Source organism: Mauremys mutica, chromosome 1 (assembly GCF_020497125.1).
Source record: "Mauremys mutica isolate MM-2020 ecotype Southern chromosome 1, ASM2049712v1, whole genome shotgun sequence".
In the NCBI taxonomy this organism is placed as follows: domain Eukaryota; kingdom Metazoa; phylum Chordata; order Testudines; family Geoemydidae; genus Mauremys; species Mauremys mutica.
Window position 1 is genome coordinate 42,827,195 of NC_059072.1, and position 16,608 is coordinate 42,843,802.

Here is a 16,608-nt window from a genome sequence, read left to right on the forward strand (position 1 = left end):
ACTGCTAATTCCAGTTTCCCAGAACAATGAAATATTCCAATGTCTGCAGCTTCCTGATAGTCCAAACCAGATGCTAGACGCATGTTCTATGCAGAGCTGCCAAGAGCAGGTTCGGGCCCCAATGGAAAAAAAATTTCGGGCCCCCCAGCAAGGGTGGACTGGCTAAACAGGGCCGACAACCAAGGTACAGAACCTTGGAGTTGGGCCACCAGAGCTCTCAGAGCAGGGGTGCTTGAGTACTGTGGAGAGCACTAACTAGTTCATCTACCAAGGCTGCAAGTAGAATTCAAACAGTTGCAGCAAACCAGATGTTCTTCAACTAATAGGTCTTGCTGCTGCTTGCGTGAAGTCCATGTCTCATTTATGGATGCAAATAAGTTTTTGCTGAGACAAGGATCTATCAAACCTGCGTGCTGTCTGGATTGTTGTGCAGAAACATGGACCCTCTTACAGGCAGACTTGGATCAGTTAGAGGCATTCCATGCACGCTGCGAGTGCAAAATCCTGAGCGTAGAGTGGTTTGACTTCATGTGAAACTTCATGATCCTGCTCATTCTATTCAGAAGTTGTTTTGCATGCTTTTCAGCTGAAGGAACATAAATCCACACCGTGTAGAGGTCAAGCATAGGAGTTTTACGTACAGCGCTGATGGAGTGTCACCTTGCTTATTAGGCTCAAAGACACTGTCAATCAATTGATTACAATAGAATATATGGATTTTCCATGGGTGGGGGAAAGTGACAGGGTAGGCAGTTCCACACCGTAGGCTAGGTCTAGCAGCAAGACAAGATAGCACAGTCGCCAGTGGTTAAAAGGTTACATAATGTCTCTGCCCGTGGTCTCAAGTTAGCAAGTTAACATTTAATTAATACTTGGATAAAATGTTATTAGTATAAAATATATATGTCAAATTCTGATTTGGGGTCCATAAGAATGAAGCAACTCCTTTTGATTGTCCAACAGGTACATTCCTAGGGATTAAAGCAAAGAAACAGTGAAAGTGTATGGCAATAAAGATTTGTCTGTCTTGTGTTTTAAGGCAGGCATTGGTCCCTGGGAAAGGGAGGTGGGAGGAGGCCATATCTTATACTGACATGTTCCAGCCTTTCCTAAACTCAAGGTTGGATGTGTAGGAAGAACTTTTTCCCTACAAAAGAAACAATAGGAACAGGGATTCTTTGTTCAATTTGCAACTTGAATCAGATAGTTATTTAGTTCTCAGCTCCAACACCTGGCAACTTGCTGACTAGGCTTATTTTAGCAAAACAAGATTCTGTTTACCCCAGCTTTCTCTTAGCTGATCACTATTTGCTAGGCCTCTGGTCTCTTGACCAAACTCTCAACTTTGGGTCTGGAAAAGAGCTGGCACAATCCATATACCAGGTTGTTATATAAAATGCATATGGATTTTAACCCTTCATCAGCCATCTTGCCAGAATGGACAAAAACACCCTAGCCACTAGTCTCAAACTCTCCATCAGCATACAAAGCGGGGTATGTCCAGACCCCAGCTGTTGCCACCTGCGGGACCACCCTAGAGATTTGTGGATTTGCAGGATTGAAACAGATCTGTGAACTTCACTACATAATGTGACACCATCAACCGTTGTCACTCTGGCTGATGCCTTGGTCCTCAGTAGACTCTAGGTGTTTGATCACCCAATTACAAAAAGACACACTGTATTCTCACTCTCGAAGGTAGGTAGGTTTCTGAGGGCCCTAGTCTACTCATTTCCTCTAAGCTCCTCTTCCTTCCTGGGATCTCATTGCACTCAGTTTCCTCTCTCTGGGAAGATGGTATTCCTAGTGGCAGTTATATCAGTCTGCAGAGTAAGGAAGTGCAGCCACTCATGAATGGGCCATCATACACTGTCTTCCATCAAAACGAAGTTCTCCTTAGAACATCTTTGGTAAAAATTTAGGATGGGCCTGTCTTCTATCTGAATCAGATGATCCATTTATCTTCAGTCTTCCCTTGGTTGGCATGGGAATACGGGAAGGATAGACTTCACACCTTGGATATATTTGGGGCCCTCTCCTTTTGCCTTAATGGAACTAAATTATTTGGGATCTCCCCAAGGCTGTTTGACCTTTATCCATAGGATGAAGTCAGGCAATATTCACCTAGAGGCTTTAAGTGGGTAGCTAATTGTATTGGGGCATGTTATAAGCTAGCTAAATTAGACCTTCCTTTACATACAGATCTTCACCTAGTCTGAGGATGCTCAGGCATCCTCGGCAGCTTCTTTGAGAAATGTACCCACTTCTGATATTTGTAGGGCAGCTGCATGGGGATCATTACATGCATTTTTTAGGCATCTAGGTCAGATGTCCATTTTGGGAAAGCTATTCTACAGTCACTATTCAGGTAGACTCCAAGCACCCTCCTTATTTACATCAATTCACTGTTGTAAGTCACCAAAGTGGAATACACATGGACAAGCACTGAAAGAAGAAAGAACAGTGATTTACTCTACAGTAAGTGTGGGTCTTTGCCATGTTTTCCATATATATTCTACAACCTGCCCTCCTTCCTGCTACTACAGAGTCTGATAATACCTGGATTCTGTATTGGTGAAGGAACTGAAGGCTAGTTGGCCCCACTCCACACTTTGTCCTCAAGGTTCAGGGATGGCCACAACAGATACTGCTGGTCAAAATATTCTCAACTTGAGATGTGCAAGGGGTGCATCAGAACTGAATACCTATGGACAACTCACCTCTAAGAACCACAGTTACTGTAGGTTAACTAACTATTCTTTCATATAACTTCCTCCAGCTCCTAGAAAGTTCTAGTAAAAAGCAAAAATACATTTCCTTTTTCTAGGAAAACAATTATTTTACTTTCTATATCATCTCAATACATGACTATTTTTATAAAAGATTTTCTGAGCTGGAATATAACCATTATATATACACATAGCGTGAAATCCTGTCCCCGTTAAAGTTAGTGGTCATTGATTTTACTGGGGCCAGGATCTAACCCAAAATGTTTAAAAGTCTCTGAAGCTTTCTGTACATGTAGAGAAGGCTGACTGTAGAGCTATACTTCGAATAAAAAAATCCTCTGTTTTGGATGACTTTTTGATGTTAAGGATTTAAGATTTCAAAGAGAATTGCAGGATTAAAACCAAATTAGCATTAATGGTTATGTAAAATGCATTAGCCTGTAATTTCCTGGGATTTGTTTTACTCTCATTGGTAATAGCAAAGTCTCTTTATGCAGATTGAAGGAGTTGCCGTGGTTATACTGACATCATGGTAAAATTCTGGATCAGAAAAGAAAGGGATTTGTCAGAGAATTAGGTTTTGAGAGATTCTAAGAACCACGTGGTACAATTTTTATTTCAGCTCTAATACATTACTACAACCAGTTAGATTTATTTTAGAGTTGTCTGCGCTCTGGGACAGATGACATGCAGAGCTTTAAAATACAGAGGATTCTATAAAATACAAAATACTGAAATGTTTTGTACTACTTTTTCTGGAGTCTCTTCTGAAGATATTACAGATATTAACATCAGTGGATGCTTAGGGCCACTATATTGTCAAGTACTTCCAAATGATGAGCTCTATTTGCCTTTCTCATCTTCATTTATTGAGCTGTCTACAGCTGATGGGGAAGGTGCATGTGTTATGATGGGGAAAATTTTGTTGGATATAAATATGGCAGTACTAGAAGAAAATGATAGTTCATTCAGAGGTTCTTGTGTTCCTCATGGACAACTGTGGTCTAAACCTGGCGGTAAGCATTCTCATCTGGCTAAAAGTTATTTGGTGAATTTTGAAACGGGTATTGTTAATATCAGGGAACCTGCCTAACATTTCAAATATTACAGCTGAATAAAGATTAATTATGAAATTATCTAACTCTTTGGACAAGCATTTATAGTTATAGCATTTTACATACAGTGTGTGGGCAGCATATATTCAACATACTGAATATTTTAAGATTTAGTCTTTCTGTCAGAAAAGGTGAGAGATTAAATATTCTGATCTCAAAAAAAAAAATGCAATATATTTCCCCCTGCTCCCCCAGACGATGTTACAAGTTCCATTTGATTTTTGGAATAATTCTTTTTAAGAGTAATATATTAAAACTACTGCTATCATGCAAATGCAAATGCATACCCATAATCATAAAAACTAAAAGTAAAATCAATAGTTAAATAAGATTTATGTAGTGACTTCATTTTGAAATTCATCTATATAAGGGAAGCATGTAATTGTTAATGTAATTTCGTTTTGGTTTAAGATTTGGCTGCGAGTCAGTGAGCTTCTTTTAAAATACTGTTTTTAAATGTTATCTGCAATGCCACTACACAATCCTGTCAGCTATAGCAATATATCCTCACTGCCCCAGTAACCAAGTACTGAGCATACGATTAGTTTGAATCTTATCATTTATTCATTTATATTTAGTAAGTCTCTGAAACAATAACACACAAACATTCTTTCAAAGGACAAATTTCAGGAGTCAAACAATACTTAACATATTCAAGGCTGTGCAGAGAAAAACCTTTCCCTGCTAAGGAAAGTCCACTAAAAAAACAGGCAACTAAAAAAGGAGACCTATTAGCTAATACAACCAAAAATATGTTTTAATAACCTTCTTATATTAAAGAAAATGTAAGATAAATAATTCCTGAATTCATTAGTATCAGGAATATCTGTATTTAAATGTAGTCAGTAGCCTTCAGAAAATAAATTCTAGTTGTTAATACTGAGTGCTCTATTTTTTCAACTTATCAAAGTCAGATGTTCAATTTATATTTAATATTACATCCAAAACAACTGTTAGAACATATGCTAAAGTTGCAAAGTCAAGTACCCAAAAGTTAAGAAATGCCAGAATTAAGGTTTCTTGTACAACTTTAATCAGCCACCTTGTGTGATTGTATTTGCTAGACAGCCAAGGAATATTGAGACCTGTGATCCTAGGTTCAGTTCTAAATTCTGGAGAGGAATATCCTGTCGTGACTACACACCGTTCTGTTTGTGTCTTTATTTTATTCCCCCGGCCTGGCCCCTTCTACCTCCTCCCTGCTAGTTTGTCACCCTCTTTCCTCATCCATCTGCATTCCAGTGAGGCTGCTTCTTTCTCTATGCAGTCTGGGAGCCAGCAGGAGGGGCATTGAACAGAAGAAAGTCTTGCTCTCATTTCTGGTGCCAGTACCACACCAGCCCTCAGTTGCTGTGAGGTCCAGTTGTTGAGAAAGTCCTGCTCAGCCCTGCAGCCTCAGGGTGGAATATGCTCAGCCACTCTGGAGATGGCACATGCACAGACTGGGCAGCACTAGGAACAGTGAGGGATGGATTTTGGCTGCCAGCCTCTAACAAACCTCTATACTGAACAAGTGCAAACCGACTTTTCAGTGACTTATAGCTTAGATAAACTTGAGCAGACTTCCATGGGACTGTAAAATGCACATCCCTGGTACTATGACAACCCCCTGCCAAACTTCAAGCTCCTGCTCCAAAGCATAAAGAAATTAGTGTGTCAATGAAAAGTTGTAGGAATTTAACAGTGGTAAGACCAGTGTTTTTCCCAAATTTTGTTTTCTGAAATGGCTGAACTGTTTTAGCCAATACTTTCCAAACCCAGGTCCGCCTGAACCATATGCGGTTTCAGCCCAAAAGATTAAAGTTTTCTAAAGTTATAAGCAACTGAAAATAGGGTCTTATAATGCAAAGTGTTGAGCAGCCTTAACTTTCGGCATTGCTATCAGCTCCACTTATAATTAATTGAAGGTGGAGAAAAATATTGACTTCTAGAAACGCAAACAGGTATATTTGGAAGATGTCTTTTTTCCTACAGAGAGGTATTCTAGAAAAACAAGCTAAAAATGATTTTTTTTCTTTTTCAAGACTGCAGATTTACCTTTGTTTCCGTCCCTTCGTTATTCAGTCTTTATCATATGATGTGAAATTGCCCATGGTTCAAACAAAATTTAAAAATTGAAGCATTTCTAACACTGTAAAGGATTTTTATGGATATCTGATACTTTAGGTTGTATTCAGTTAACAGTCAGTTGTCCACCGGTGACGTACCTTCCTGAGCTTGAACAGGGACTAGATAGAATGATCCTTGTGGCTGCCATTTACTTACAACATTAAAGCCCAATCCTGTGAACACTTATACTGGAATCTAGGACTTGCCATACTTAATCAGACCTTGAGGCTCATCTAGTCCAATGTCCTGTCTCTGACAATGGCCAACAACAGAATTCAGAGGAAGGTGTAAAAACCTTGTAGGAAGTAGATGTGGGATAATCTGTCATATTAAGTCTTGTTCTGGTATCTAATAGTTGTAGATTAGCTTGGGCCTTGAAGCGTGAGTTTTAATGTCCATTCCAAAAAATTTTTATGTGGATCGCTGAACTGAGACAGTAAATGTTTCGAAATCAATGGGACTACCCATGGAAGTAAGCATAAAACTCTCTCATATATGCCTCCTTGGTCTCCTTCCAGTAACCAGATTATTCACCAAACCCTGCTTTTTAAGGCTGCTGCTTCATCTGAATCTCTTTTCTCTGCATCCATTTGTTTGGTTAGTTGTGCTACAAATATATATATTACAAGGAGCAAGTAATTCTGAATAGCTCTAAGAGCTTAATTGGGCAACTCAAAAATAATTTGTGGCATGTGTTTTGTGTCCACTTCACTAAGTAGAGTGCTTCTGTAGAACTTGTTATTGTTTTCCTAAAAACCTATGGCCATGAGAAATAGATCTGTCTGTATAAAGCCCTTTTAACTTGCACCGAAGCATCATCATTTGAACTACTACATTAATATCCTCCTCTTGAATGACATAGTACAAAAGAATGACTCACTTAACAGCATTGGTTTGTATAGATGTACAGGTATATCCTTAGCTGGTAAATTCTCATAGTGCTATTGACTTCAATAAAGAGACAACAGCTTACACAATCTGAGATTTTCATAGAATATCAGGGTTGGAAGGGACCTCATCTGGTCCAACCTGCTGCTGCTCAAAGCAGGGCCAATCCCCAGATTCATATTTTGCCATAGATCCCTAAATGGCCCCCCTCAAGGGTTGAACTCACAACCCTGGGTTTAGCAGGCCAGTGCTCAAACCACTGAGCTATCCTTTTGCCCATGTCATTATTCTCCTCTACCTTAGTATCCTCTTTATTATAGTGGAAATATTGACTGGATGAGTCAGAGGACCAAATCCTACTCACCTTACTCACATAAGTGGTCCTATTGACATGAGTAAAGTAAGTTGGAATTGGCTTTTGGAGAGTTGTTTAATTTTTGGCTGCTATCTGGCTATCTACTGACCTTTTTAAAAACAGATTGTCTAGGGTCTAGTGAACATCACAGGCGTCCATCATAAAAATTTCAATCACAGGCTAACACTCTAGTAGTCTGAGGTTTCTTGTCTCTAGAGATCAGTTGTTTGCCATGATATGATGATAGTGGTAGTACACTGCTACTGACTATATAGCAGGGGTCCCCAACCCCCGGTCCGCGGCCTGGTACCGGTCCGCGGCCTCTTACAAACCGGGCCGCGAACCGACCCAGTGGACCTCCCGCAGGCATGCCTGCGGGAGGTCTACCCGAGCCGCGGGACGAGCGCTCCCTCCGCAGTCATGCCTGCGGGAGGTCCGCTGCTCCCGGGGCTCCGGTGGACCTCCCGCCGGCATGACTGCGGACGGTTCGCTGGTCGCGCGGCTCAGCTGGACCGCCCGCAGGCACACCTGCGGGAGGTCCACCGGCTCCGGTTGAGCTGCCGCAGGCATGCCTGCGGGCGGTCCAGCTGAGCCGCGCGACCAGCGAACCGTCCGCAGTCATGCCTGCGGCAGCTCAACCGGAGCCGGTGGACCTCCCGCAGGCACGCCTGCGGGAGGTCTACCCGAGCCGCGGGACGAGCGCTCCCTCCGCAGGCATGTCCGGTCCCTGGTCCTGAAAAGGTTGGGGACCCCTGCTATATAGCATTTAGTGTTCCCTATTTGAAACACAGATCTATGTACAAGCAAATCTTACTGTTATGCTTCAATGAAAATCATGGAATGAACAAACTTTCTTACTTTTATTTTGTTTGATTTCTTCTATACAAAAATGACACAAAACAAATGTCCTGTTCGTGAAATTGTTATGGCACTATCAAATCAGACTAAAGTTCAGTCCTGTATAATGAATAATTTATCTTGAGCCTCTCTACTGATTCGTAATCTACTTACACTCAGAACTCAAGCAGAGTACCACATTTGGGGAGCAAATGGGTGCGATATCTATATGTCAGAATGATCCAGTTGGTAGGTTAAATGTGTAATCCACTTTGGTTAAGTATAGTAGTGAAATCCGTGTCCTCTCTTCATAGGTCCAAGTCTACCAATGGCAACTGTTGATATCAAAAATCCAGAAATTACAACTAACAGATTTTATAATTCACAAGTCAACAATATTTCGTATACCAAAGAGATCAAGAAAAAAGGAAAGGTGAAAAAGAAGAAATTGACAAAGGCAGATATTGGAACTCCAAGCAACTTCCAGTAAGGACACTTGTATTACTGTTTATTTCCCACTTAGAAAAACAGTTCATCCACATATATATGGCTTGTTGAAATAGTTGTTAGCAAATTAGCCCTACATTTCAAATTGACTGCTTAATCAACAAATCTTCGTCTTAACAGTTTGTTTGTTAGGTATCATATCTTTTTATATAGCTTAACAATTCTTTTCTAATTTCATTTCTTTTTACACATGAAATATGTTAGATCCTATTTCACTTATATTATTTTTTTTAAATTTCACATTCATACCATTTTAGATTAATTCTTATCAGTTTCCTGAATAGTAATTTAACAGGATTTAATCTCAATGCTTTTTTAAAAGGAAGTGTGCATTATCCACTCATTAGCAGGGAAGGAGAAGTAATGACAGGTAACACCAAGAAGATTGAGGGGTTTAATGCCTGTTGTGTTTGTCTTTCCAAAAAGGTCCATTGTGACCCAGATGCTTAACACAGTATTAACAATAAGGAGGGAAGGACCACAAGCTAGAGTAGGGGAAGAACAGGTTAAAGAATATTTAAATAAGGTAGATGTGTTCAAGTTTACAGAGCCTGATGAATTTCACTCTAGGGTACTTAAGGAACTAGCTCAAACAAACTCAGAACCATTAGTGATTTTTTTTGAGGACTGGTGAGAGTCTCAAAGGTCTGGAGATGGACAAAAATGGTAGCTATCTTTACAAGGTGGAACAGAGAGGACCTGGGGAATTATAGACTAGTCAGCTTAACTTTGTTACGCAGAAAGACATCTGAATAAATTGTTAATCAACAAGAAGATAAGGTAACAGTAGTAGCCACTGTGGATTTGTTAAGAACAAAGCATACCAAATGAACCTAATTTCCTTCTTTGAGAGGTTTACTGGCCTAATGTATAGGGGGAAGCAGTAGAGATAATATATTTTGATTTTTAGTAAGGATTTTGACACAATCCCACATTACATTCTTGTAAGCAATTAGGGAAATAGGTATAGATGAAATTACTATAAGGTGAGTGTACAACTGGCTCTAAAAAAAGTACTCTGTAGTTATCAATGGTTTACTGTCACTCTAGGAGGACATACCTAGTAGAGCCTTGCCAAGATCTGTCCTTGGTCTGGTACTAGCCAATATTTTTGGTAATTTGGGGTAATGGAGTGGAAAGTATACTTATGAAATTTTCAGATGACACCAAGCTGGGAGGGGTTGCAAGTGCATTGGAATTCAAAATGACCTTGACAAATTGGAGAATTGGTCTGAAATAAACAAGATGAAATTCAGTAGATACAAATGCAAAGCACTACACTAAGGAAGAAGAAATCAAATACCCAAATACAAAATCAGGAATAACTGGCTAGGCAGTACTGCAAAAAAGAATCTGAGCATTTTAGTGGGTCACAAATAGAACATCAGTCAACAGTGGTGATTCTGTTGCACAAAAGGCAAATGTCATTCTGGTATGTATTTAACAAGAACATTGTATGTAAGACATGGGAAGTAATTGCTCAGCTCTACTCAGCATTTGTGAGGTCTCAGCTTGAGTTGTCAGTACCACACTTAAAGAGAGATGTGGGCAAATTAGAGAGAGTTCAGAGGAAAGTAATACAAATAAGTTTAGAAAACATAACCTGTGAGGAAACATTAAAAAAACAAAAATGTGCAGATTTTAGTCTTGAGAAAAGAAGATTGGAGGATGGGAGAGGACTTGGTAATAGTCTTCAAATATGTAAAAGATTGGTATGAAGAGGATGATTCTTAATCTGCAGGGAGGAATATTTAGGTTAAATATTAGGAAAAAAATTCTGACTATAGAGATGGTTAAGTATTGGAATAGGTTACCAAGGGATGTTGTATAAACCCTGTCATTAGAGATTTTTAAGAAGAGGTTAGACAAACAAAAACCCAGGGGAGGTGGAGTGGACTAGGTGACCTCTCAAGGTCTCTTCCAGCCCTGTTTTTATCCACTAGACTTCATAGTCATATTATAGCAATGGGAATTTAAAGAGCCTGAGTTAGCTACAGAAGGCATCCACTTCAGTTCCCTTAATACAAAATCAAGGTTTTCTTCAGTGTGGGCTTATGCCCTTGTCCAGCAATCCTGTTTTATTGAACCCTCATCCTCCATCACTAGCAAGCGGGGATAGACTGGTAAACTTTCCCATGGAACTAGTAGCACTACCGTTATAGTAATCTCATGTAAGTGTTTAGAAAGCATGTGGAATATAGTGAGAGCTCAATAAAGGTGAGGAAAGAGAAGATAAAATGTATCCTTTTTCCAAATGTGATGCTTAAGTTCTTTGAGGCAGGAATCATTTTATCTGTTTATACAGTGCCTAGTACAATGGAGTCCTAGTCCGTGACTGGGGCTCCTAGGCCCGACCAGAATACAAACAAGAAAAGAAGCACAACCTCCAGAAAACCAGACAATAGGGAAAAGCTGAACTGCGTGGCCTAAAAGAAGGAAAAACTCAAGTGACCATCAGGCCTTAGCTGAAATCCCCAGTGTAGACATCTGTGGCCCATTTATGGTGGAGCTCCGCCAATGTATATCCCTAGCATAGATAAGCAAAATCATAATAAATGATCAGTTGCACTAGTGGAGTTTATCGTTGCTTAAACCAACACTCTGTGTGTACTAGTGCAGCCACACCAGTGGCTAATCACAGATATCTGTCACAAAGGCAAAATTCCTACTGAAAAAAATCATAAATCTTTGCCATTGTTTTTTACTTTGGTGGGATGTGGTCTTATTCTGGTGTGTGTGTAATGTGTATTTATACATACATACATTACATTACATTACATTACAAGCTTCCCAGTAAAAGTGACCTAGTATTGTGGGATAAATGTTTAATACCTGCTTTTGTTACAAACATAGGGACGTTCTTATCTTGATATTGTTAAGACAGCACAGTTGAATAATTTGGTCCAGCATAGATATAAATAAGTACTGTGGTTAAAGTACTGAACTATTGAGCATCATAACTAGAGCTGGTTGGGAAAATTCCAGTGAAACATTTTTTTCATCAGAATTTGCTGATTCCTCAAAAATGAAATGTCACACTAGCCAGAATCTGTTCAGTTTCATCATTATTTGATGTGGGCAGCACTGAAGTGATAAGAATCATGTTCATTTCAGTCAATATCTGCAAAGGCTTTTGGGGTCCTTGGTTCTACTTCAACCTGCCAGAGATCTCAGGGAATGTATTTTGTTTTGGAAATGCCACATTTTTATCAGCCCAAAAAAATATTTCCTGAAACTCAAATTCACAAACCTAAAATTTGGCTTCTCTGCCAGCTCTAAGCATAATTCATGTTACATATACCTTGTATAAATCAATGTTGAACCTGGATAACTAAAGATGTCATTTGAAACCAGTTTAGTTAGTTGTGCACCCATAAGTTAACTGAATTGGTTTAAAAAAAAAATCCTTACACTATTGCAGCTTTCTTGTGTAGACAAGTCCTTACCTTACCCATAATCATAAAACTTGTATGCAAAATATTTTAGCATTTTCATAAAAATTCATTTTTGTTTGTTTATTGGAAAGAGTAATGTAGCATTTTCCAAAATAAATTTGGTCACTACATAAAGGTAATCTGTGTGATATTTCTCCACATTTTTGTTTTTCCATAGATTTTTTTTTTAATTGTTTTTAATACCACTGGCAATAACCATGAATATTTAAGAAACAAATGAGCATACAAATGTTGTTAATTTAGTGACAGTCATGATCTTCTGTCCACCAGCTGTAAGTCTTTTGAGGAGCAGTGTGAAATACGCAACTAACTTAAATGTTTAATTTATCTGATAATTTCAGCTGACTTTATACAATAAGTATTAGGAATAAACTGTATATGTAATTATATTTCATATTGATATGAGAAAGTAGGTTTATATAAATACTTGTAAAATTATTTAGCTAGAAATAGCTCATGTCACTTCATATGAATGTTTAGAATAATAGCATGATTAATAAGGGGTTTTTTAGACTAGATTTTTGTTCATTTTGCCCATCTTATCTAAAAGACTTCTAATTATGCTGCTTAACAATGGTCTTTGTTACTTTTTGGTCTTAATTTGTATCATTCTTGTAAGGGAATATTTGTATTAGAGTAGCAGCTAGAAGCCCTAACCAAGATTGGGACCCCAGTGCGGTAGGCACATATGAAGGCAGTCTCTTTCTTGATGAACTTAATCTGAAGTATGCTGTTTGTCAGCTGGATATCCCCCCGATGTATTTTTATGGCCATCATGACTTACTCGGATTGTGCAGAATCTCAGCTTGATTTTTAAAAAGGTGGTTTTAAGCCCAAATATGTAATGCTTGTAAACTAATATACTGCTGCCTTCCTGATTCTGTAGGAGCCTGAAACAGTGGCTTGGAGAGGTGTGAACTCTTGTCTCCTATTAATCTCGTGGGAATGTCAAATAAAATGCTGGCACATAAATGTCAACACTGACTATTTTAGTGGATGGAAGGGTATGGGAGAGACACCTGGGCTGATGAGAACTGGGAATTGCTTAGGGAAGGAAATGCAGCATAGAACAGAAACACTAAGCGAAGGAAAAGGGAGAAAGGAGCAGTAGGTGAGGAAAAGAAACAGAGCAAAAATGGTGGTGGCCCAAAGAAGGAGGGCCAGCATACTTTCCCACTGTGTGGTATTGAATGTGACAATAAATAACTTAAATAATAGTAGCAGAAGTGTAGTTACTGTATAAAAGCCAAAATCTATCCTTGATGTTTGGGGGGAGGGATAGCTCAGTGATTTGAGCATTGGCCTGCTAAACCCAGAGTTGTGAGTTCAATCCTTGAGGGGGCCACTTAGGGATCTGGGGCAAAAATCAGTACTTGGTCCTGCTAGTGAAGGCAGGGGGCTGGACTCAATGACCTTTCAAGGTCCCTTCCAGTCCTAGGAGATAGGTATATCACCAATGATTTAAAAAAAAAAAAAAAAAGCCTCCAGTTAACATCAATGTATTAATCTGGGGTATGGAGTCCTAAATTTATGCCACACTCCATAACCAAAGGTAGTGGAATTCAGTCCTCCCCACCAAATGAGTATGACTCATGATCTGGATGAACAAGACAACAGGTGGGAGAAAAAGTATTTTATAGCACATAATACAAATGGAGATCTGAAGCACTGAGAGGTGTTGATTGTTGACTTACCCAGTGTCTCACAAAAAGACTGACATAACCTGATACTAAATCCAGAGCTCCTGGAGTCCTAGTCCAGTGTACTAACCACAAGACTGCCATTTCTCTGACATGGATTTCTTTAATTTTGCTTTTTAGACACATTGGACACGTTGGTTGGGATCCAAACACAGGTTTTGATGTAAGTAACTTCAGCATTGTACATAACATATCAGATGGTTAAAGGCATCGTGTTTTTGACTAAGGTGTCCAAGAATGGTATCAAAAACTAAAAGTTCCATCGTAAACCATGCAAATCATGGCTACTGTAATGCTACAGAATGATGCACTCTGGAAAAATTATATGTGGAGGGAAAATACTAAAAAGATTTTGTGGGGGAGGAATTGTAGAAGACTAGCTAATCCTTAAATTTTGTGCTTAATATTTTCTTTCCACACCAAGAAAAGTCTGTTCTTATTAAGGAATTCAGCACAGAAATCTGTGCTTGAGTCTCATTTTTTGTTTAGCTGTTCCTCTTAGCTAGATGGGATTTTTTTAACCAAAGAAAGATTATTTTACATATAAACCTTTCTTCTATTTGTTTATGAGAAAAAACAGTATCCATAAATAAATTATAGGACTAAGTGTCTGATTTGCAGGTGAACAACTTGGACCCGGAACTGAAAAAACTGTTTGATCTGTGTGGAATTTCAGAGGCTCAGTTAAAAGACAAAGAAACATCGAAAGTGATATATGATTTCATTGAAAAAACAGGAGGAGTAGAAGCTGTTAAAAATGAGCTGCGTAGGCAAGGTAAGTCTTCAGCAACTTAATGCATCAGACTGAGCTATTTGACTTAAGGATTAAAAAACGTTACTCATGTGAAGCAGTTTCTGGAAATCTTCTCATGCCTTTACTTTGGAATAGAAATTGGATATTGAGTTTGAGATTTCTGTGCATTACAGTACACTGCATAAATGTACCAGTGTCACCCATGAATATAGTTCTAAAATATTTCTCTTTATGATCAAAATGTTTTGCATATCATAAGTAATTTTCAGTAACACTTTCACTGACTGCAAAGCTATGCAATATCTCCCATCTGAATTTAAAGTAGTTTCCATTGCATATTTTATTTTTGGTCTTACAAAATCATAACTATTGAAAGATAGAATTCAAGAAATCCATTGCTGCTGTCAGTTCAAAGTAAAGAACATGGTTGAGTCATCAAATGTAGGAGAGACAGATGTGTGTCTGATGCAAACTTAAGCTTACTAGTACAGTAGGTAATGAACCTTCTAATATACAGAGGTCTGCAGCTTGTTCTCCTTTTAACTCAAGTAGTGGAACTATTGCTTGGTAATCAAAGGGTCTCTGAGCTAAGTTTCTACTGGAACTTTATTAATAAATGAGCCATTTCCAGCATACTACTACTTAATGTATTTAAGAATGGCCATACTGGGTCAGACCAAAGGTCCATCTAGCCCAGTATCCTATCTTCTGACAGTGATCAATGCCAGGTGCCCCAGAGGGAATGGACAGAACATTCCCTGTCTGGCAAACAGAGTCTAGGGACACCATCCTTGCCCACCCTGGCTAATAGCCCTTGATGGACCTATCCTCCATGAACTTATCTAGTTTTTTTGAACCCTGTTATAGTCTTGGCCTTCACAGCATCCTCTGGCAAGGAGTTCCACAGGTTGATGGTGCGTTGTGTGAAAAAATACTTCCTTTTGTTTGTTTTAAACCTGCTCCCTATTAATTTCATTTGGTGACTCATAGTTCTTGTATTATGAGAAGTAAGTAACACTTCCTTATTTACTTTCTACACACCAGTCATTATTTTATAGATCTCTATCATATTCTCCCCCTCCCCCATCATCTCTTTTCCAAGCTGAAAAGTCAGCCTTATTATTCTCTCCCCATATGGAAGCCATTCTATACCCCTAATAATTTTTGTTGCCCTTTTCTGAACCTTTTCCATCTCCAATATATCTATTTTTGCGATGAGGCGACTACATCTGCGTGCAGTATTCAAGATGTGGGCATACCATGGATTTATATAGAGGCAATATGATATTTTCTGTCTTCTTATCTATCCCTTTCTTAATGATTCCCAACATTGTTAGCCTTTTTGACTGCCGCTGCACATTGAGTGGATGTTTTCAGATAACTATCCACAATGACACAAAGACAGCTAATTTAGACCCCCCATAATCCCAACTATATATATAAAAGTCTATATATAAATTTTATTTATAGATAGATAGATGGGATTATGTTTTCCAATGTGCTTTACTTTGCATTTATCAACCTTGAATTTCATCTGCCATTTTGTTGCCCAGTCACTCAGTTTTATGACATCCTTTTGTAGTTCTTCACAGTCTGCTTTGGACTTAACTATCATGAGTAGTTTTGTATCATCTGCAGATTTTGCCACCTCACTGTTTACCCCTTTTTCCAGATCATTTATGAATATGTTGAATCGTATTGGTCTCAGTACAGACCCCAGGGAGACACCACTGTTTACCTCTCTCCATTCAGATATTTGTTGCCATTATATTTATCTGCTGTTTTTCATAACATCTTAATGTACTACGGTGATGGGAAGGTGTAATATGACATGTCATTCTGCTAAAAATACATTGATATTATCAGAATTTTCAAAATAATTCCCTGATTATTTTTCAGGAGTGCCAATATTAATGCTGTTGGAATTACAGTAGTTTCAGGCTGCTTGGTAAATTGCTTCATATTAGTTCGGTAACTTATTACATTTATTCTCTAGGTCCCCCACGTTGGAGTGGTATGTATTGAGCTGTCATTTAAGCATATATCACTAAAAAATATGTATGTTGTGATTGCGTGACCCTTACTTAATGGATAAGAAGTGTTAGACCAAAAACTCATTTATTAACAATAAAATACACAGTAATTGTGACACAAAAAAA

At 38.6% G+C, this 16,608-nt stretch overlaps 1 protein-coding gene across 4 annotated transcripts in view; it reads left to right on the forward strand.

Annotated features, from left to right (window-relative positions):
* The window catches only part of WASL (WASP like actin nucleation promoting factor), an 80,201-nt gene that overhangs the window by 52,297 nt on the left and 11,296 nt on the right, over positions 1–16,608 (forward strand). For all 4 annotated transcript variants that reach the window (XM_045031224.1, XM_045031210.1, XM_045031205.1 and 1 more), the window contains exons 6-8: positions 8,348–8,519; positions 13,816–13,858; positions 14,317–14,470. In XM_045031224.1, coding sequence (XP_044887159.1) covers positions 8,348–8,519; positions 13,816–13,858; positions 14,317–14,470 — 369 coding nt within the window. The remainder of the gene's footprint in view (positions 1–8,347; positions 8,520–13,815; positions 13,859–14,316; positions 14,471–16,608) is intronic.